The following is a 23885-nucleotide window of genomic DNA, read 5'->3' on the forward strand; positions in this document are numbered from 1 at the left end:
AAAGAAAGATGTTGGGCTGTTTTCCCAAGCCAGAGGGTTCCTGACCTTCCCATCTGTCAATCATCTTTTTCATCACAGTGATCACATGCCTACAAGAAGCAACTAAGGGAAGGAAGGCTTTGTCCTGGCTCACATTCTGAAGAGACACAGACCACCACCACAGGGTTGGCAAGCAGGGAGGTTGGACATAGCTCTGTGATGGTGGCAGCCTGTGGCATCTGCTAAACAGGAAACAGAGCCAGAGCAGGAAGCAAGGCGGACTTGTAAAACTCAAGGTCCGCCCACTAGAAATCCACTTCCTCCAGGTAGGCCCTCCTTCCAAAGGTTCTGCAGCCTTCCAAAACAGCGCCATCAGCAAAGACAGAGTGTTCAAACTCATGCTTCTACAGAAGATGGGCCACATTCTAACTGCAGCATGGCCTCTCCCTTTGGTCTGATATGTTTGGAGCCTAAATACAGGCTTACCAGCTGCTTAGAATGAAAGGAGCCTGGGCTCCCTCAGCAAATCCCACATGTCTGTGACTGGACCAGCTTCACCAGACACTAGGAGGAGCTGATGCCATGGCAGATGTCTGTAATCTCAGCATTTAGGAGGGAGAGGCAGGAGGATCATTGGAGATTTGAAGCCAGTCCAGCTACATAGTAAGAAGCAGTGAAGTATGTAAAACAAAACAAAACAAAAATAAATAAGTAAACCCTCAGAGCCCAAAACCCCTTCCTAGACCCACAAAATCAGAATGCGGTGTCATGGCTTGGGGATCTGCTCCCCTGAGCCTTGCAAGTGACCCCAGGAGCCACACCGTGAATGCACAGCACATGGGGGCAGGGTGACAGGACACTCTTCAGTCTTCATTAACATCTGAGAAAAGAGTTAAGAGCAAGCCACTCACTGTCTGTAGGATACCCCACCCCAGGCAAGCCTAGGGTTTTAGAGCTCAGGTCAAGTCATACTGGCATCTTGGTCCCTCTCACACACTGTCCTCTGGTCTGTGTCACTCACCTTTCAATTTGTGGACACCACAACCAGGCAGGAAACAAAGAGAGGGACATGTCCTGAATACAGGCTGGATGTCGATAGAAGTGTGAAATGCAGGTGAGGAAGTCAACCTAGACTGTTCTTTTTTATTTTAATATATTTTATTAATTTATTCATATTACATCTCAATTGTTATCCCATCCCTTGTATCCTCCCATTCCTCCCTCCCTCCCATTTTCCCCTTATTCCCCTCCCCTATGACTGTGACTGAGGGGGACCTCCTCCCCCCTGTATATGCTCATAGGGTATCAAGTCTCTTCTTGGTAGCCTGATATCCTTCCTCTGAGTGCAGCCAGGCCTCCCCATCTAGTGGCTGTGGTCAAATATGGGGCACCAGAATTCGTGTGAAAGTCAGACCCCACTCTCCACTCAACTGTGGAGAATGTCCTGTCCATTGGCTAGATCTGGGTAGGGGTTCGAAGTTTACTGCACGTTCGCCTTGGGTCCTAGACTGTTCTTAAAGCACAGCCGTGGTACCCTGCCTGGTGTCATCAGGGAGTTAAATGGCTAAAATAGGCACCAAGTGATGGACCAAACATCTGAGTTTGGGAACAGCTTTCAGGACTAATTTCTAATGAGATTTTCAAAACACTAATTTTCCACAGCAGAAAATCAAGTCATGCTCATTTGTAACCCGTCAGCCGCAGTGAGATGGAGGATATGTCTTCCTGTGTTGTCAGTTAACAGTCTAAGCTGCTCAGAATACAGAATAGGGTGCTTGGGCCATCAGTCAGCTCCCTGGTAGCTGATAAATGGATACCATTCGAATCCAGCATTCACATTGGCTCTGAGGGCATAAATCGACTTCTCATGATCTTACTCTGAAAAAAAAAATCCTCTGAAGCCAGAGCGAGCAGCGATAGAGGCATTCCCTTCCTGGATATTTGTTTTTCTCACCTTTAATGACCATCTTCTCAGTCTGTGCACTCAAGCTCTGTTGTAAAATGTCACACGTCACGTAGGGAAAATGATCAGGATTTGAGTTTGTGTCCGCCCACCAGGGAGAATTTTAGAACGTTTTTTTGTTCGTCCATGATTAATGGCCACTCTGGTAGAGGCTGTCCTAATTTATGGAGAGTCAGGGGGAACAAAAGCATGGAAACCGTCGTTTGGAGCATCCTTTGTTTAGCAGATGGGGAAACTGAGGCTCAGGAGTAAGAGTGATGTGAACGTCACAGGCCAACATTGTGGCAGAACTGAGGGTTGGTCTGGGTGTAGAAGATGCATCCTCTGCAGCTGGTGTTTTCTTTGCTGTGACTGAAAAGAATATCAAAAACATCTCAAAGGGAGAAAAGCTGTGTGCTGGCTCCATTTGCAGAGAACTCAGTCCCTGGCTGCTTGACCCCATGTGCCTGGGTAGAAAGTCGTGGCAGAGGACCACATGGAGGAGAGTCATTATGCATAAGGAGCAAAGAGAAAACAAAGGACCAGAGACACTCTGTGCTGATCTGCTTCCTCCAGTTCTGAGGGCCTTCCAAAAGAGCACCCTCAGCTGGGAACCCAGCCTTAAAAGCATGGATACTTTGTCATAGTCAATGTGAACAGCCCTTGTATGGCCACTGTGTGTTGACCAAGTGAGCCTGCAGGCAACACTTCATATTCAAACCATGACAGGAGCCCTGGCTGGTGACCAGCCCTCTCTCTCTCTCTCTCTCTCTCTCTCTCTCTCTCTCTCTCTCTCTCTCTCTCTCTCTCTCTCTCTCTCTCTCTCTCTCTCTCCCTCCCTCCCCTCCCTCTCTGTAACAAGAATATTTAAAGGCTATAATACAAAGCTTCTGAGCATATTCTTGAGGTCACGCAATCAATGTCACCATTAACTTCAGCACATTTTCATCTCTCTGAATAGGCACCCTGTACCCATAGTCCTCCCCTGGCCTCCCAGACCCTTGTTCAGGGCAGCCACTCACCCACTGTCTGTCTAGCCTGCTGGCAGGATCTTGGTGCTCCTTACAAATGGGACTGTACAGTGAGTGTCATCTCCTCAAGGCTCTGGCAAAAACAAGAACATGTGAGAAACCCCTAGGTCTGGAGACATGTTCCTCCATGTTTTTTATATTCCAAAATGTTAAAAAAGGCTTCTGCAGCAAGGGCCTTTTCAGCCTTTATTCAAATTTGACTGTCACCCTCTGGGTTTAGTCTCTATGGCATATAGTGACATATACTCTCCGTGAAGATCCCCACCCCTATGGTGGGTCCCCATCTCCATTGAGAAGGCAAACACTCAGTCCTGCGAAATCAAATGTCAGTGTGGGGGGGATCTGAAAAGCCAAGAACTTAGTAAATTGACATTGTCACTCTGAAAGGCATTGTCGGGTCCAAAGGACAGAGTCTCAAAATAGCTACCCAAGAAAGCCATGTGTCTGAAGTGTAGGCCTGGGGATGCCACAAGTTGGAAGGGTCGGTTGGCAACTTTGCTCACCAGGCATATAAGAGGCCCTGGGACTGTCAGGATGGACTGAAAAGACAGCAGCCCCCACCACAGCCCTCCCTTACCTCAGCTCCCATTTCAGTGTCACTCTGGGTCTCAGGAGTTTATTTTCAGTCTCAGTGTTGACTTTGCTTTTGGAGGGAAATGGGAACCATTTGAGGGAAGATACTTCACTGCTGCCCTCCTGTTGCTCTAACATTTGGCCACTGCAATTATGCACAGGGCCATCTTGTGCAATACCACGTGGGTGACAAGAGACAGAGTGCATGGGGGGAGGGGTGCTGCAGCACAGCACTGGGCAGTGAGCTGCACTCTGTTGATCTGAGCCTCACAGCACAGCCTAGAAGTTCACACATGGGCGCCTGAGGGGAGGCACTGGCTGCCACTGGCCAGCCCATAGCCTGTACCAGAAGCAGGTGACTCACTGTGCAGATGTGTGTGGGTGTGTGTATGCAAAAATGGGTGTGTAAATGCATGTGTGTGTACATATGTGCACTCATACGTTATCTGTGTGTGCTCATGTATCATGGGCATATGTGTGTGATGAAAAGGTGTTAAATTTTAAAGTTCTACTTTATTGTCTATACCTGACTTTTTGTTAGGTAATAATAATACAATGGTAACAGTAGTGGAGTAGTTACTTTTTGGCTGCTGTGATGAGAGGCCTGACAAAAGCAACTGAAGGAAGGGTTTATTTTGGCTCACAGTTCGAAGGGATGCAGTCCATTATAGCAGGGAAGTTATAGTGACAAGAATGTGGAAGTGTGCCCCGTTGTGTCCACAATGAAGAAGCAGAGAGATGAATGTTGGTGCGCAGCTTGCTTTAGTATATTTGAGACAGGGTCTCCTGCCAAGCGTAGCCTTGAACTTGCCATATAATCAAGAATGACTTTGAACTTCTGACCTTCCTGCCTCTACCTCCCAAGTGCCGGGCATGTGCCACCACATCTGGTGCTGGAGGTGGAACCCAGAGCTTGGTGCTTCTCTGAGGGGTCCAGCCAATACATGAGCTCACATAGACATGAACTCTACGAAAGCTGTGGCTGGACGGTTGGGTCATGGCACCTATTTCTTAGCATGTACAGTATTCCCCAGTGTCTACCAAATGCCAGGACCACTGGGAGCTGGAGGGAAAGCAGAGCCAACACAGGTCTCTTGGCCATCAAAGAACTGTCTGCTCAGGAAGCACACAGTTGCCAAGTGTGTGTCCTTACATAGTGCAAAAGCTTGCGGATTAGAAGGGCTGGAGACATGTTCTGGCATGTGATTGATTGTTGATATTGTTTTCCTTATTAATATTTTTATATTTACTTATTTATGTGAGCAGGTGTGGGAATGCATGTGTAGAAGCCACAGTACTCACATAGAGGTCAAAGGACAACTTTTGAGGTCCAGTTCTCTTCTTCCACCATGAGGGTTCCAGAGACTGAACTCAAGACATCAGGCTGGGCAGCGAGCACCTTCACCCTCTAAGCCATCTCCCCAACCCATGTTTTCTTTTAACCAACAAGCAGGGCATTGTCATATTGGACCTAATGTTTATATAGTTTAACTCAGGCTAGCATAACAATATACCACATAGAATGGATGACTTATACCGAACAAATGATTTAGTTGGTTGGTTTGGTTTTGGTTTTGAACTTCTGACAGGGTTTCTTTGTGTAGACTTGGCTATCCTGGACTCACTTTGTAGACCAGGCTGGCCTTGAATGCACAGAGGTCTGCCTGCCTCTGCTCCCTTACCCTAAGTGCTGGGATTAAAGGCGTGAGCCACTGTCCCTGGCAAGGAAATGATTTTTACATGCTCTCAAGGCTGGAGGTTAAAGATCAAGGTTGCAGCCCATCTTTTCTGCTGAAGGCTCTCTTCCTGCATGCACACGGCTGCTCCTCACTGTGCACAGGTGACACATGTACCGGTGGATAGACAACAGGTGACAAAAGGGCCTTCTGGTATCTCCTCCTATCAGCTCAGAGGCTCACTCTCTGGCCTCACTTAGCTTAACTGCTTCTCTAGAGACACATCTCCAGATGCATTCTAAGGTTAAGACAGCAATGGCTGGATGGCTAGGGGTGGGTGCCGGGACCTCTGGCTTTCCCTAGGTGCCACATCCTGGCTTGCCACCACTGGGAGGTGGCTTGTGAGTGTTGTGAGGCTTCCTGAGCCTCAGAAGTCCCATGAGCTCCTAGAGTCTTATGTGGCCCCTCCTCCCTCAAAGAGGGAAAGTTTCCATAGGGAGAAGTAGCCCGACCAGCAGACAGAGAACCTTGGAAGCCCACATGACAAGTTGCTGATATTTGTAAAGATGGGTGTAGGATATGTTAGCGTGTCATACATCTGCACCGTGCATATGCCAACATACTGCGGAGAGATTTCCTAACCCATTGACACCATTTCAGACAGAGTCAACTGGCCACATCTGCTGTGGTGCTGTGTCTACACAGTGCCCCATTGTAGGGGTAACTAGGCATTTTTGACAGCCATCACTTAACTTCTGTATAACTTTTCTCTGATAGGTAGGGGTGCTGAGGGCATTGTTGACACTGGATGTTCCTGCTTAACAAGTGTGAGTGGTGTTTTATCTTTAGAGAGTCACAACACGAATCCGTGTAGTCAAGGAGGGACCCCACCCAGCTGTGACCCAGCACTCTTCACATTTAGATATTTTTCCCTTTATGTTTCTTTAGGCTAGACTATTGGAGGAGGAGTTTCTGTATGAAAAAGTGCACAGCTTGGAGGATTGTTGCTTACTTCTTGCTAGACCATTGGTTTTTCAGCTGTTAAACTTGAGAATCCTCTTGAGAGCTCCTGAGACTTTAACTAACATTAGATTAAAAGTTCAAGAAAAAAGAAATTGTATGATGATATTCTCTTTTTAAGATTATTTGTATTCTTTTTTTAATGTATGTGTCTGTCTGTCTGTCTGTCTGTCTGTGGATGAGTATATGCATATGAGTGGCAGTACCTGTAGAGGCCAGAAGAGGGTGTCAGAGCGCTAGGAGCTAGAGTTATACACTGTTGGAAGCCCCCAACAACTGGAGTCCTCTTTGAAAACAGTATGCCCTCCTCACTGCTGAGCCATCTCTCCAGTCCATGATCACCTCTTTAGAAGATCTGACCATCAAGACTGTCCAAAGAACCACCTGGGTTCTTCCTGGGCTTCTTGTCAGTCTAACGGAAGTTGATTCATTCCGTGAGTATATAGTCTCCTATTCTAGACTCCAGACAGAAATACATAAAAATTAGCCCAGTTCTCTAACATGGACACTCCTAGAAGCTCATGGGATATTCAAGTGCCCTGAGATGTGTAGCAGATGCTGCACAGGTAACCATGGTAAACAGGACTCTCTGTATGAACTGAGACAATAAAGGTTAGGGCTCCAACAGGTGTCCTTCATGGAGTCTTTATCTCTCCAACAAACACTTGCTGATTTGACATTAGGACCCAGGTCCTGAGGATGGCGGAGAACATGGCAGAGGCAACATCCTTATTCAGTACTTGCATTTTAGAAGACATTGCAATGACCACAGTGTGCATGAATGGATAACTACATGGCCAGTGGGGTTACAGCTCGCAGCCAGCTCAGTCTCTTCTGGAGGAGATAACTCAATGGGATGGTTCACAGGCGTCTGGGTCTCAGTGAGTTTAGTGGGACTGGTTGGGGAGGGTGACATTTGAACTGGGGCCTGGAGCTGAGGAAAGGGGTGGGGCAGCGAATTCCCAGTGGCTATGACAGATAACATGAACAGCAGAAGAAAGTCATGGAAGAATGAGTGGGAAGCAGGATGAGTCAGTCATGGGACATGAACAGGGATCTGCCATGGAGCCACAAAAGTTTCCCACTGGTCTGGGAGCCAATCCTAGAACCTTCTCCCATGTGACTTTTTGCCCATCCACACATCCATTAACACTGGTCAAGGTCTCATAATGACCCAGCCTTGGCCTGTATGAAAGTCCAGTCTCTCAGGAAGGAGCCCATCACCTTCTGAACACACTGCAGTATCAAGTTTTGAAGTTGGTTTTAAACATCAGCTTGCTACAACCTAGAACCCAACCGCAAAGCGGATGTCAGTTGAGGGACTGTCTATGTCAGGTTGGCCAAGGGGGCATGGCTGTGGAAAGTATGGTGAATATTAGTTGAGATGGAAAGTTACCCCCTTGGTTGTGGGTGGCACCATTCCCTTGGCTAGGCCCTGAAGAAAACTAGCTGAGCAGAGCAGAGAGCAAGCAGGTGGCATGGGAGCATTGGCTTCTCTGCTTTTGACTATGGATGTGATGTGACCAGCTGTCTCAAGGTCCTGCCACTGTGACTTCCCTGCTCTGATACACTGGAACCTATAACTTCAACCTCAGTAAGCCTCTCTTCCCCTAAGCTGTTTTTGGCCTGAATGTTTTATGAAACTAAAACACAGGCAGTTAGGACCATTGGTGAAGGTATGGGGGTGCAGTCAAGACCAATTTCCCTGCCTGCCTCCCTACAAATGCCCCACCCCCACAGTAGCCGGCTGTGGGAGGTCCTGGATGGAGTGTGGATGAGGGTACAGCTGCTGTGTATAGCAGGAGAAAGTCCTCAGAGCTTCACAGAGCAGGTGTAGACTCACAACGTGAACAGTGAGCCCTGCCTCTGTGGTCCTCAGGAGCCCTCACTCCTGAAATTCATTCACCCTTGGCCCTCCAGAGCCCTGCCATTGTCCCTGCCTCTGTTCCTGTAGCCAGCCTCACCCCCAGGAGCACAGTATCTGGCAACAACTGCTTAGGCCCCATTGTGAGAGAAGATTGCCACCTCAGTCACGAATCCTGCTGGTCCCAACCTCCTCCTTTGGGCAGCCTGCCAGACTGTGTCCACTGACCTTCAATGCACAGAGCAGGTCCAGCCATCTATCTTACAAGATGCCCAGCAGCAGGTGGGCTTGTTAGCACTTTCTGGAAGGTGATAAGCCTCTGCTGAGCTTGGTGTCTGGTAGGTTCTGAGCGCCAGGTGCTGGAACAAAGCCATATGTGTCCATTAATCAACCAGTGAATTTTCAGAACGCACACCAACATCCATGCTGGCTTCTGACCCAGCTTCTTCTTTCTCGGGGAACTTAATTGCTTTGAAAGTCTCCCTGAGGATTAGCCCAGCCAGATTCCTCCAGGCCGAGGGCATCAGTGAACTAGGGATGGACTTGACCTGCAAGCAATGCAATTGGACCTGTGTGGAGGGAATACACAGGGGTCACGTGCTGTGGACAGAGGACTGTGTCCCTCTGAAACACTGGAAAGCAGGCCATTCTATTTTTAAGGTGTGTGTGTGTTGTTGTTGTTGGTATATGTATGTATGTGTGTGCATGTGTGTGTGCACAAGTGTGTGTGAGTGTGTGTGCAGACACCCTACCCACAGAGGCCAGAAAACTCCACTGTTGTCAAGTTAGTAAACTCCAAAGTCCTGCTTTCCCACTTTTTCTGGCTCCTCTGCTCTAAGTTACAAATTCAAAAGCAGGAATCACCAATAGCCCTCATCCAAAGAGGACAGCCAGGACAGAAGGACAACTCCAAACAAGAAACAAAAGTCACTCAGGAGGAAGAAAAACATAAAATAATAATGAATGATGAGGTGGGTTTTTTTTCTCAAGTTTGCTTTAATCCAGACCTCAGCCTCTTCTCATTGTAAACACTGATGGACCAAGAATATTTGCTTTTAGCCGGGCGTGGTGGCGCACGCCTTTAATCCCAGCACTCGGGAGGCAGAGGCAGGCGGATCGCTGTGAGTTCGAGGCCAGCCTGGTCTACAAAGTGAGTCCAGGATGGCCAAGGCTACACAGAGAAACCCTCTCTTGAAAAAAAAAAAAAGAATATTTGCTTTTAATATCACGTTCTCATCACTGTTCTAAGACAAGACATACCACATTCCCACACCCAACAAGCTGTACACAAAGATGCAGTTGTCTTTCCAAATAGCACAGTGGCTTCAACCACCTTCCAAGGCCTCCCCTGACCTTCTGCTATGTACTCCCTCCTCAGAATCCCTCATGAGTACGCTCTCATTCTCCTCCTTTGTCAGTTTCCCCCATGCAGTTGCTTGTCCTGGAATTCCTTGGTTTATTGAATATCCGCCCAGACGCCAGGTGCCTGTGTCTTGCTGAGGTAGACATTGTGTTGGTGGTGGACTGTATTCTTTGGGCTGTTTTAGTCCCTTGGAGATTTCTGGACAACTCAGCTGACCAAGTAGAGGCCAACTTGGGGTTGGAGATTGTGAGATAATTCCAGAGCCAGCATGGAGTTCACGCGTGTCTTGCGAATAGAGTATTCAAATGCAGAGCTGTCCCATGGGGCTCATCCATGTCTGTGTCCTTAGGCCTACGATGTACCCACCAGCATGACATACCACACACACACACACACACACACACACACACACACACACACACACACACAAATACAGAGGAAAATAAGGTGGATGAAAGAGAGAGGGGAGAAAGAGAAAAAGAGAAAGAAGGGGGCAGGAGTCTGCTGGCATGTTGCCCCATGCCTACAATCCCAACAGGAGGATGGAGGATGACCACTAATTTGAGACTAGCTTTGGCTATGTAGTTAGTTCCAGGAAAGCCTGGGCTAGAGTATAAGACTCTGTCTCAACACACACATACACACACGCACACACACACACACACACACCATGATAGGCAAGGTAGATAAGATTGCTAGACAAGGGCTTGTGATACATAGAGCAAGCCTAGAAACCTTGTGCACATATCAGCTGGGGAGGCAATGACATAGGACACCCAGCCCATGTGACCTGCTCTAGACAAACAAAAGTGGATCTGAGCCTGGGAGACAGAACAGGTTGGAACCACAGGTCTGCCATCTAAAAGCTGTGGTACTTGGGCAAGTGCTGGTCCACTCTGAACCTTCACTTTCTCTCCTGAAAAATGGATGTGATGGTACATTGTGAGGCATCTACTGGGGCTGGGGAGGGTTCATAGAAGTGTGCTTCCACATATAGGTTTTGTGGGAAGCAAATACTGACAGCAGAAAACACTTGTGCCTGAGGCAGGCGGAGCTCTGTGAGTTTGAGGCCAGCCTGGTCTACAGAGCGAGTTCCAGGACAGCCAAGGCTACACAGAGAAACTCTGATTTGAAAAACCAAAAATAAAATAAGATATATATACAAATATATATATATATATACATACACACACACATATAGTTTTCTTATTGGTGTGTGTATTAGTTACTTTCTCGCTGCTGTGACAAAGTATCTGATAAAAGCAAGTTAAGGAAGAAAGGATCTATTTGGGCTCCTGGCGTGATGGTGCAGACAATCATGGTGGTGAAGGCATGGTGGCAGGAACCCAAGGCAGTTGCCCACGTCGTGTCTCCAGCCACGAATCAGAGAACGATGAATGCTGGTGCTCAGCTCTCCTCTCTTTCTTATTAAATCTAGATCCCAGTCTGTGGGATAATGACGTCTTCCCTCCTCAGGTCCCCCATTCTGGAAACATCCCCCATAGACCCCCACAAGTGTGTCTCCTGTGATCCCAAGCCTAACAGTCAAGAGCCATCTTGCATGGGTGAAGGCGCAGGGTTCTCCTGGCAGTTATGTGGCTGCGTACGCTAACTCCTTGTGTTTCCTCTGATGTTCCTGTTTCATACTCATCTTTGTAATTGTCAGCTCACCCACCCTCGGCTCTCCACACTGCCTGCACCCCCGGAGCTGGCCCCTGATCCTGCCTGTGCCTTCCAATACCAACACCCACACAAGGCCAGGACTTGGCAAGAACTCAAAGCATGTCCTCAAGGCTATATTACGTACTGAAATGAGCTCTGTTCCTAATTTGATTCTTCGCCCCCCCCCCCCCCCCCCGTAACAAGCAAAGTTCACATTACAGATAAATTGCCCGGAAATTTCAATTTAATAAGGCATATGCGTTTTTCAGGTCCAGAAGCACAGAAAACATTTTGCAGGCTGGTATTTTCATACGGGAAGGTTTATTAAAAGGACAGCTTTGAAAATGTCAGAAATTTACATAGTGTATCTGGCCAGTTGGCTCAAAAAGGCTGATTTAACTAAAGTACTCAAAAGCCATGACGTGGAAGAGCCTGTTGGCAGGTGGCCTTGAGCTGAGGTCCCCTGTGGGTCAGGCACGAAGTACCTGCCACTCCCCAGCTGTCAGTTTGGATCAAGTGGGCAGTGTGAGCTGGCACAGGAGCACAACTTGGCAACGTTTAGCAATGAAGCGGCCTTTGGCCTCTGGGCCCACTGGATGTGTTTTGACCAAAAGTAGTGACTAAAAGTAGTGACCAAAAGTAGCAAGCACGGCAAAGACAACTTGGGTTACACACCCCCTCAAGGCATCATAGAAGAGGCATCAAGTAAAACAGGTAGATGCAGGAAAAAAAATCTTGAATAATCCCAAGAAACACAGGAAATAAGTGTCAACAATTGGTTGTTGTTGTTGTTACTGCTGCTGTTGCTGTTGTTCTCTCCTCCCCTCCCCCTTTCCCTTCCCTCTCTCCCCTCCCCTCCCCTCTCCTTTCCCTCCTCCCCCTCTCATGTTCTCATGTGTGTGTGTGTGTGCATATATGTATAAATGTGCCTGTGCGTGTGTCTACACATGTATGTAGATAGCAAAGGTCAACATCAGGTGTCTTCTTTGCCTCTTTCTCTAAGACAGGGAGGGTCTCCTACTGAGTCTGGGGCTCGCCAATTCTGCTAGACTGACTGGATAGAAAACACCAAGGATTTTTCCTTTCTCGGTTTCTCTGTTCCTCCGCTTGCTGGGCTTCGCTACGCACGACTCCGCAGCTGGCTTTTAATGTGTTGGGGGAGGGGGGATCTGGGCTCGGGTCCTCAGGCTTGTGCGCAGATGCTTCACCAACTGAATCATCTCCAGCCCCTACCTGGCTACTTATTTTAATGTGCATTGTTTTCACTTTCAATGATGTGTGTGTGTGTGTGTGTGTGTGTGTGCATGCATGTGCATGTGTGTGCATGTGCGCATACCTTGTGTGAGTACGTGTGCGCATGCACACGTCAGTGTAGATGCCACTAGAGGCCAGAGGCATCAGAGCCTCTGCAGATGGAGTTACAGGCGATTGTGGGCCCCCTGATGTGGGCGCTGGGAAACAAGCGGGAGTCCTCTGTAAGAACAGTAGGCTGAATAAGTCCTGTGGTACATTTACACTATGGAATACTACTCAGCTATTAAAAACAAGGAATTACCGAAATTTGTGGACAAATGGGTTGATGTAGAAATTATCACAATGAGTGAGTTCACCGAGAAGCAAAAAGAGACAAACGGTATATACTCACTTATATCAAAACACTAGTCCAAGGGATACATCCCATGAAAAACTTTACTTACCAAGAAAGTGGGTCAGAGGAGAGGACATCCTATTGAGACTTTAGGCGAGAGTAGCATGGAAGAATGGGGAAATAGTAGGACCCACAGGGTCCTAGAAACCTACAAGAAGAACTTTATAACAGGCAGATCTGGGTCCTGGGGTCCTCCTCAAACTAAGGCACCAGCCAAGGAGAATATAGGCAGTAAGCTTCGAACCCCTACCAAGACCTAGCCGACAAACATGATATTCTCCACCGTTGAGTGGAGAGTGAGATCTGACTCTCACGCGACCTCTGGTGCCCCTTTTCTGACCATGTCCCATGGATGGGGAGGCCTGGCGGCACTCAGAGGAAGGATAGCAAGTTACCAAGAAGAGACTCGATATTCTAAGAGCATATATAGGGGGAGGAGGTCTCCCTCAATCACAGACATAGGGGAGGGGAGAAGGGGGGAAGTGAGAGGGAGGGAAGAATGGGAGGAAACAGGGGAAGGGCTAACAATCAAGATGTAATATGAATAAATTAATAAAAAATGTAAAAAAAAAAAAAAAAGAACAGTAGACACCTCAGCTGCTAAGTCCCATCTAGTAACTTTTCTTTTTGAGACAGCGTCTTACCGTGCAGCCCTAGCTGGCCTGGAACTCCCGCTGTATAGACCAGGCTGGCCTCAAAGCTGCAGGGATCCACCCACCTCTTCCTCCCAAGTGTTAGGATTAAAGGAGTATTCCACCGCACCCATCCTCAACCTGTTTACTTTTTAAGAGCGAAAAATACTAGGGCATAACCCCTCAAAGCCACAGAGGCCCCGGCTCTCCTTAGACCCAGGGCATCACAGGCGACAAACACTGGGTGCTCTGTGGCAACGTGGCTTCTCAGGTCATGACTACATGCACTGGTCTCAGTTTCACGTAGGAGGTAGCAAGGCAACCTGTGAATTCACTGCACAATCATAGCTTTGGAAGACAAAAGGCAAATGACAGACAGAGAGAGAGAAACAAACAGCCCTGCTGGCACACTCGCCTGAAAAGCTGGATTGCTTAATTCGGTTTTTATTTATGTTCTAAACTGAGTTGTGTGGTGTGGGGATAAAATACGGCCCATTTAAAATACTCATTATTTTAAATCTGTTGAACCACAAGTCATTCCAGGATCCACTGTGAACCTGTCACCTGTAAAATGAGAAGCAAATGTCAGCTTTCTTGGTATGCTCCCTCGCACAATTATTCCCACTGAAAGAGAAAAGATGCAGCCAACATGCTGAAGTTATGCTTGGCGGTACACACCTCCAATCCCAGTGCCTGGGGAGCCAAGCTGGAATATGGGAGTTCGAGGCCAACACGGTCTCCACAGTAAAACCTGTTCCAAACACCAGGGCCTGGGATGGAGTTCAATGGTAGGGTACCTGCCCAACACGCACAACTCTCCAGGTTCAATCTGACTGTTCGTCATTCACTCCACTTGACGCTAAGGACAGTACCTAGCCCTAGGCATGAGGAACAGAGAGCGTGCTGGGTAAAGTCCAGTCCCTAGAATCTAGTGTGCCAGCATTGAATCTCAGCTGTGGCTTATCTGGGCTACTTTTGGTGAATGGCTAAACGTCTGTCTTTGCTTGCTGTATCTTCAAAACAAGGATTATGCAGTTTTAATGGGTTGTTGTGACTCCCGGAGACAGAAGTGGATCTATCATTCAGCAAGTGTAGCTGTGCGCAGATATGCATTCCTGGCTTCGTCTGGTCAACTTTGACCTCCTCCTTCCATCAGAGAGCTTAGACAATGGCCAGATAAACAGCTAAGAGCTCTGCTCTACTGGGCTTGACATATTCACCCACCCTCTGGCCCACACCTTGGTTTCTCATGGTGCACAGACTTGTAGACACTATGAATTGTGCCATGCCATGTAAGGTCTTGCTGTGATGCAGGAAGCTGCTGTCGTAGATAAGGTTATCATTAAAGGGGTGCCACGCCCTGATGCTATCACAGGAGAGACAAGACCAAGATCAGCCTTGGGTGTTTTCCCTCAGATACTGTCCAGCTTCTTTCTGGAGACAGTGTACCCCACTGTCCAGGATCCCACAGATGAGGCTGGCTGGCTTTTGAGTCCCATGGATGCTCCCGCCTCTGTCTCCATCTCCCCAGATCTGCCTCCCTCTTCCCAGATCTGCCTCCATCTCCATCTCCATATCTGTCTCTGTCTCCCCAGAGCTGGGATTACAAACACACGTTGCCACTCTAGCTTGTTTTTTCCAAGGGTTCCTGGGATTGAGGTCAAATCATGTTGCCAACTGAGCTGTGCCCCAGCCCTCTGGTGCCCGTCTCAGCCCACAGGACAAAAGCTCTCCCGAGGCTGCAGCAGTTCCAGAAACAAGGACCATGGCTGCTAGGAAGCATGCTCTGGTCCTTATCGAAATAGCATCCTAGGGACATGACCACCTCTGACCAGGTGGTCCCTCCTCGGCTTGTCCTGCCCCATCCCCCATTTGTGTGTTCTCTCCACTTCTGACACCGCCACCCACTCCCGCCTTGGTTCAGGTGTGCCAGATTCTGTGAGGTCACTGAGGTTAGCCTTGTTCAGATGCAATGAGTGTTCCAAGCATCACTCTGTCCTGTCTGTCCCTTCAGTACAGCATATCCACCACCCGCTCTGTAGGAAGTCTGCACTGAGGTGTGACAGGAGCGAGCCTGGGCTGGGGCTGGGAGAAAGAGTGGCAATGGCTTTGGCCTCTGTGAGAGCCAGGCAGATCCTAAGAACCTCCTCTTCCGAGGCCATCACTAGCACAAGAGGAGGCATGCCTGACACCTGTACAGCACAGAGCATGCTCAGAGTGGCTTAGCGAATGAGCATCTGGAACTGAAAGGTTTGCAGGTTAAGCATGGCCTGGCACTGAGCCAAGGAACCGGGGCTCTCTGCTCAGTAGATATGTCTTCGCTCTAATTGGGATGTAGTCTGACATTTGGGATTTCCCCCTCACCCTCAGGTACTCCATTTACAAAGACCCAGCAGGCTGGCTGAATATCAACCCCATCAACGGAACCGTCGACACCACAGCTGTGTTGGATCGGGAGTCCCCATTTGTCCACAACAGTGTGTACACAGCCCTGTTCCTGGCCATCGACAGTGGTGAGTCACTTGGAAAGGACTATCAGGGCACATGTGTCACCTTCAGGTGTATTTGTGTTTGTATGTCTCTTTTGATACATGTGTGGGGTGTTGGTGAAGAGGAGGGAAGTGGGTGGGAACAGAGAAGCCGGTACTACCTTGCATTCTCAAGCCAGAGAACCTCAGTCACTGTGGAAAGACAAGTGTGTCCATCCAGGGGTCAGAGCGGGGCTCACAGTATTCTCTCAGGGATGGATCCCAGGCTAGGAGACCACACCAGTGCCGTCTATCCCAGTGCTGTGTTCTCGCCTGCAATGGAGGTTCTGGGATCGAATGGGAAAGAGTACCATTGACCCCTGGAACTGAATTTGCCCCCATAGATTTGTGCCATCAACACAGTTCCATAGAAAGACACTGGATCCTCCCAGCAAGTCACTGTATAATAACAAAATTCTGCTCCTTCTAAAGCTAAGAATTCACTATCGCATGTCAGACTCCATGTTGGATGCTGGGGACACGGCAGTGAGCCAACTGAACTTATCTCCTGAAACACACATGCCAACAGAGCATGCAGCCCCTCAAGTACTCTCTGTTGTCTGGGGGATCAGACAGTGTGGCCATGGCAGACACGGGGAGAGACCTTAGGAGACATTCCGTGGCTTGGACCAATCACAGAAGGGGATGATGAGGGATCCAGTTCAGGCTCTGGAAATGTCACAGAGAGTGTGAGTGCAGAGCTGGCAGGGTTTGTTACTGGGGTCTCCATCAGGCTGTGTGTGTCCATGTTCTTGGTGTCTTGCTCTAAGAACTGAAGAAGAGTATGCAGACAATGACAGAACAGCAAGAGATTTTACTCAGAAGCGAAGGTGCAGGCCAGAGGCTGAACCTCCTCTCCTGACTCTCTACGCTAATTTTCAAAATGTTTTGACTTCTGGGCATTTTTTAATTATGCAGAGGCTGGTGAGATGGCTTAGTGGGTAAAGGTGCTTGCTGCCATGTCTGGGGACCTGAGTTCAACCCCAGGTCACATTGTAGAAGGAGAGAACATCTTCTGCAGGGTGTCTTCCGACTGCCATGCATGAGCTGTGGCACATACATGCAGACATGCACACATGCACAAACATGTACAAACACGCATACATATGCATGCACAGGCACAGGCAAACACACACACATGTAATTTTTAAAGATTTAATATTCAGATAACATTTTCCAGTATGGAAGTGTCACTTAGCACACAAGAGGCCCTGCGTTCAATCCCAAGCAATACAAAAAGGGTAAAAGGTTCCTTTCAGACATCGGTTTCTACCTTTGGCCTTTCCCCTCCTTGACATTGCTGGAATTTTCTATGGGCTGTGGTTCTCACTAGATGTCTAGTTTCTAAGGGCACCCTATAACCCTGTGTTTCTGCAGAGAGGGCATGGTCCCACTTGTTTTCTCAAGGTACAATGCACATGGGGCACCTGTGGGGGCTGTTGGACTCTGTGACTCAGTTTCCACATAAACCCAGGAGGTTTATTCTTGCTTAGAACATGGCTGAGAGGAAAGAGAAGATACCAAGGCTTCCCCAACCCCAGAAGAAGCCAAGTGAACTTGGCTCAGTACTAACTGTAGCTGCATGGGCCAAGTTCAGGTAAAGAAAGAGCAGAGCTGGGGCCTGAGGAGATGGCTCAGAGGTTAAGAGCACTGTCTGCCCTTCTGGAGGTCCTGAGTTCAATTCCCAGAAACCACGTGGTGGCTCATAACCATCTATAATGAGATGTGGTGCCCTCCTCTGGTATACAGGCATACATGCGGGCAGAACACTGTATATGTAATAAATAAAAAATTCATTTTAAAAAGAGAAAGAAAAGAAAAATGAAAGAGGAGAGTCAAGATGGATCCTCCTGCACCCAAGAAAAACCCAGCGCGCCATGGACTCTCACCTCACTCTCTTATATTAACACTAGATAAGGAAATTCAAAATCTGTTGTCCCAGGTGTCCACAGAAGATGGAAATGTCCCCAAAGGTGTGAGCAGAAAACAGCTCTTGTGAGGGACAGTCATATTGACCAGAGCCCCCAAAGACAGCATGGCCAGCCAGCAAAGGCCTTGTCAATCAGAGGGAGCTAAGTGGAAAGGCTGCTTTGGCACTTGCTGGAGACTTATCTCTGGGTATTAGGTTTATCTGGGGAAAACCAATTTCTCCAGCACGCTAACAGGTGTCTCGGCTTTATCCAAACTGAGCACTTGTGTTTATTAATTTGCTACAAAGTCGGTTTATTTGATGGAATGAAAGAATAAGGATTTTGTCATTTAATGCCAGAGAGCTAAATCTCCAAAGTTGATTTTCTGCAAACTGAGAGTCACTCTGGAATTTGTGCCCAAATGCGGCGATAAAATGCAGGGCTTCTGGAAGTGCCAAGTTGGATGTAGGTGCAGAATTAGAAAGTTCCAGCAACACCCACAACCTTTGCTGTAAAGTCATCAGAGACACAGCCAAGTCACAGAAGCCTCAGTGTCAGAGAGAGGAGCTGGTCCCAAGAAAGTGAAAGGACTTGGGAATCTGATTCTGGGTTAGAGTCAGCCATACCCCCTTTCCCTTCCCCTCCTCCAGGAGAGAGGGAAAGAAACCACTTGTGAGAGTCAGGTGGAGCCAGAGGGGGCAGGGGCACATTGCAAACCTAGGAGGCTTTTCCATCATGGACTCCTTTTCTGCCTGTTTTTAAATGTTCATTTGTGCGTATGTGCACAGGATTAAATATGTATGTGCCCATATGTGCGGATGCCCACAGAGGCCAGAAGAAGGTGTTGAAGTCCCTGAAACTAGAGTCCCAGGAGGCTGTTGTGGGTGCTGTGAACTGAACTCAGGTCCTCTGCAAGGGCAGCAAGCTCTCTTAACCCCTGCACTGTCTCTCCAGCCCCAACCCCAGCGGACATTCAAAGGACAACCTGGAACCTTCTGTGGTCCCACAGGAAACAGGAGACCAACTAGAAGGTCAGCTAATTTCTTATTTAAGACACCTGTCTGGTTCTGGAGGCTCCAGGAAGGGAGAAGGGAGATGGATAGAGAGATGGGCTGCTCTGCTAGGTCCAGAGGAGCTGAGCTGCCAGGGGCAGTCCGGCAAACTCCAAGTGGGCCACACGTCGAACCAGAGGCATGCCAGGTTTGACCACGACTCATTAGACTTGAAGTCCAACCTCACCACTCAGCTTCATCCCCAATCCTGCAGGGGAGGTTCACAGGAGAAAACAGCCAATTTGCTCCCATACATAAGAGCCAGCTCATAATCTCAACCTGTTGGGTCTCAACCCCTTGTGGGGGTCGAATGACCCTTTCACAGGGTCACCCAAGACCACCAGAAAACACAGATATTTACATTATGATCCATAACAGTAGCCAAATTACAGTCATGAAGTAGCAATGCAAAGAATTTTATGTTTGGGGGTCACACAGCATGGGGGTCGCAGTGTTAGGAGGGTTGAGAACTGTTCGCTGATCTACAACGTCACTGGACCCGCAAAGAAAGAAGAGCTTGTAACTTACAGTCAAAGGGAAAAGCAGACTTGGGAGGATCTAGCTATTGGAGTCAGCATGTTCAAGGACTGGACTGAAGCAACGGTCCTGCCCCTGAAGCCTGGGATCTGTAATAAACACTCAAGAGGCTGGTCCAGAACTGAGATACATCAACGCCCTGAGCTCAGGTCTTCCGGAAATAGATTTAACAGCAGAACGTGCATTTATGATGTGTGATATAAAGCTATAGCCAGCATCAAGCACAGAGTAAAGAGTAAAGAATTGGGGGTATGTGAGACTTTAGTGGAGTAGATTCGTTATTTTTCTAATCACTCTCACTACACACCTGACCAGAAGCAACTTAGTGGAGACTTTGTTTGAGAGGGTGTGGTCCATGGTGGTGGGGCAGGCAGAGCGGTGGGCAACTTCATGGCCGTGGAAGTGAACAGAGACTTCTTGCCCATATCTCACATTCCAGAAGGCAAAATTCTCAGGAGGGGAACAGGCTAGAACCCCTAAGACACCCCCACAAAGACTCCGCTTCCTCCAGCTAGACATCTGAAGCAACCTCACAACAACCTCACAAAGCAGTGCCACCAGCTGGGGACCAGGTACTCACACATGTGAGCCTTTGGAGACACCTTACATCCAAGCAGTACTGTAGGGTGTCATAGGACAGGGCGTGGTGTTGGCAGGGCACCTGTCCAGGCTGCACATGAAGAAGCTCAGCAAACCACAGAGAGTATCAGCTTGGAGGAAACACAGCCCAGGACACAGTCCTGGAGATTAAGGAAGTGGGAAGATGTTCAAAGCAAAGCACTCTGGGAATGAACCAGAGCTTGGCAGAGAAGCTCGGACATTCACTAAGCTCTGTTTTCCCTCCCTCCCACAAAAATAAAAATAGCGTTAATTACATTTCCTATTTCTGTGATGAAATACCTTTTAGGAGCCACTGAAGGGAGGGGTGTAATCAGTCACGACAGGGGGGCATGGGAGCCAGAGAGCGAGGCGTTCATGTATATATACACACAATTAATGGACAAATAAGTAACTTATAATTTTAAGTGACCTAATAAGCAGTCAAATAATCTTAAATAGCCCAATAATTATGAAAAAAACCTCTTCATTACAATCCTTCCAGTCAAGCAAACCGTGGGCCCAGATGGCTGCTGGGTGTTTCCAAACATCTGAGATGGAAGAGTACCACTCTCACAGAGACTCTTCCAGAAAAGAGAGAGAGAGAGGACACTTAGCAACTGTTTTTATGAGAGCATGTTTTATCTACAACATGGTGAAATCTTACACAAATTAAAATTACAGGCCAATCTCACAAGCATAAAAGTTTAAAACCCTTAAAATATTAATGAGCCCAACTGGAATGATAAAATCATCCTAATAGCTCATTTGAGTGGTTATGTATTAGGGGCTGGAAAGATGGCGCAGCAGTTAAGAGTGCTCTTGCTGCCCTTGCAGAGGACCCCTGATCAGTTGCCAGCACCCAAGTAAGGTGGCTCACAACCACCTGTAAGGCCAGCTCTGGGGGAATCCAGTGCCCTCTTCTGGTTTCTGCAGGTATTACACTCAGATGTGGGGTGGGGAAGGCACAAAGAGAAAGAAAAAGAGAGGGATGGATGAGGGAAAAGGGGAGGGGAGGGAGGGGTGAGTGGGGGAAAAGGGTGGCATTATTGGGTCATGATTTAAATATATACATATGCATCCATGCACATGCATATACATATATTTAGCAAAGGAGGAAAAGTCCTTAGTCTGATTTGAGCTCACAGGCATCGCTCCTGCTTCAGCCAACAGCAAAATACTAACAGCTTTTCCCTCAGTCTGCTTCAGAGCAATGGGGGGGGGGGGGGGATGCAGATTATCAGGCTTGGAGATTAAATGAAATAAACCTCTTTTACTCACAGAGGCTGTTAGCGAATTTAACATAGTTATCAGAGAAAAGATCAGTACAAGAAAAAAATGAATCTTTATTTCTTGAGACTGGGTCTCTCTCTCTCTCTCTCTCTCTCTCTCTCCCCTCCCCCTCCCTGTCCCCCTCCCCTTCCCCATCCCCCTCCCTCTCCCCTCATCCTCCCCTCCCCTTCCCCATCCCCCTCCCTCTCCCCTCTCATCCTCCCCCTCCCCTTCCCCACCCCCCCTCTCTCTCCCTCTCCCCCTCCCCCCTCCCCCTCCTCTTTCCCTCTCCCCTTCCCCATCCCCCTCCCTCTCCCTCTCCCCTATTCTCTCTCCTCCTCTCTCTGTGCTGCTGTCACCTCCTCCAACTAATCTGAGAAGTTAGCACAGAACTGGTTGCAGAGCGCCACCTAGTGTTAAAGATGCTGTGAAAAGGAAACCAGATACTGAGACAGTTAAATGTTTTCACCCTCAGCAGGAGTTGTGCTGGTCTCTGAGTCTCTGAAAGCATTGTGTGTAGTCTGTGGTTTGCTGGCTGTCATCTGGCATTCACAGCAGCCAAGTTTAGGCTTGCTGAGAGATACAGTTAGTCTGGATAAGATTCGGAGGCCCAGCTTCACGTCTACATAAGTGGGGAGGTATACCATGTTTATGGACTAGATGCCTTGGGGCTATTGAAACATCCGTTATTTCCAAACTGACCTAAAAACTGAGACAAAATGTTGAACAAAATCTAAGTTCCTGGGAGGTGGAAATAAAATTGACTATAAAATGCATACGGAAACACGAGGAGCTAAAAGTCGCAGAGGCAATCCTGAGAATCAATTGGAAGACTTGCACTTTATGCCTGTGGGCCTATTGGGAGATGCTTGGGATGGAAACTGTGTGATATTTGCACAAAGAAATAAACTGATTGATGAAATAGTGTCTGCAGCAGCAACACAAATAAACAGAGCACTGTGTTACTTTTTCATTTCCTTAATGGGATTGCCTGGCAGAAGCAATTTAAGGAAGGTGCAGCTGCTTTGGGCTCCTGAGTTCAGAGGGCACAGCCCAGCATGTTAGAAAAGAAAAGCATGCAGCATGGTATAGCTTCCCCACCATGGTAGAACCACATCCAATTATGACATGAACAGTAAAGACCTCCATGAAGTGAAAAAACAGGGCCTCTTTAGTAAATAGTGCTGGATTAAATAACACACCCTTTCACTTTCTTAAACCACGGGCAGGAACCAACTCTAAACATGAAAGTGGAATAACATATCATTTATAAAAATGTATGAATACATCCATGTCTTTAGTGGAATCAAAAAAAAGAAGGAAACAAGATGCAAAATATGAACCACAAAAAAGATAAGTCAGTGCCAGAGGAATAGCTTGGTGGACAGAGATACTTGCTGCCACGGCAGACCTGAGTTTTAGTCCAAGGCCCAAGTAGTGGAAGGAGAGAAGCCACTCCTACAGTTCACCTCTGACCTACAGGCCACTGTAGCAGAGAGAGAGAGAGAGAGACAGAGAGACAGAGACAGAGACAGAGACAGAGACACAGAGACAGAGACAGAGACAGAGACAGACACAGAGACACAGAGACAGAGACAGAGACAGAGACACAGAGACAGAGACAGAGACAGAGAGACAGAGACAGAGAGACAGAGAGAGAGAGAGACAGAGACAGAGACAGAGAGACAGAGACAGAGAGACAGAGACAGAGACAGAGAGAGAGAGAGAGAGAGAGAGAGAGAGAGAGACAGAGAACACATATATACACATGTGCCATACACATACACACATCTCAAGAAGATGGAAATTTTCCCACACATCCAGTAAAGTAGAAAAGCAAATGTTTCATTCGCACTGAATATAAAAGCAGAGTGTGTCAAAACGGTAAGTGAATAACCCACAGCTACTCACAGAAACAGAATGAGCTTCACAAACCCGTCATTGAGCAAAAAATCATTGCACAAAAAATGCTTCATGTGCTTCGTAGTTGCACCTAGACCAAAATGGCAGGCAGGTGAAGCTAATCATGTGACTTTGCCGACAGCATGGTCATGTTGGTTGGGAACATTCTTCCAGCATATGTGTAAAATGCGAGCTGTTCTATTTCAATGGGATCTTGTGAAATGCATGACAATGTCTAGGGAGATGGCTCAATGGTGAAATGCTGGCTGCCAAGCAATCAGACTGGATTTTGGGTCTCTAGGATCCATGTAAATGCCTAATGGGCATGGTGAGCTGCCTGTAGTCCCACCTTTGAAGGCAGAGATGGGATCCCTGAGCAAGCAGGCTAGCTAGTGAGACTTGTCATCTAAGGGGGTTCTGGATTTGGCCAAGAGACCCTGCCTCAAAGAATAAAGTAGGAGGGTGATTGAGAAAGATTCCTCATAGCAACCTTGGGTCTGCACACTCACATGTACACACATGCAGATGTGCATAAGCATGAGAAGCAGGGGAGATGTGCCTGGTGACAAACAGAGCAAGGACCTACTCAGCTGGGGTGCTGTAACCACTCACACTTTCTCTCAGCACCATATGCTCTAGGAAAGGACAGTCCTTCTGATGGGCCTGTCCAGTGGAAAAGGATCAGAGAATTTCTGCA

The 23885-nt window shown here is 48.0% G+C and overlaps 1 protein-coding gene across 2 annotated transcripts in view; it reads left to right on the forward strand.

Annotated features, from left to right (window-relative positions):
- Positions 1-23885, forward strand: part of Cdh13 (cadherin 13) — a 1096387-nt gene that overhangs the window by 1050200 nt on the left and 22302 nt on the right. For both annotated transcript variants that reach the window (XM_051169275.1, XM_051169274.1), the window contains one exon: positions 15761-15903. In XM_051169275.1, coding sequence (XP_051025232.1) covers positions 15761-15903 — 143 coding nt within the window. The remainder of the gene's footprint in view (positions 1-15760; positions 15904-23885) is intronic.

Source organism: Acomys russatus, chromosome 26 (assembly GCF_903995435.1).
Source record: "Acomys russatus chromosome 26, mAcoRus1.1, whole genome shotgun sequence".
Lineage (NCBI taxonomy): Eukaryota > Metazoa > Chordata > Mammalia > Rodentia > Muridae > Acomys > Acomys russatus.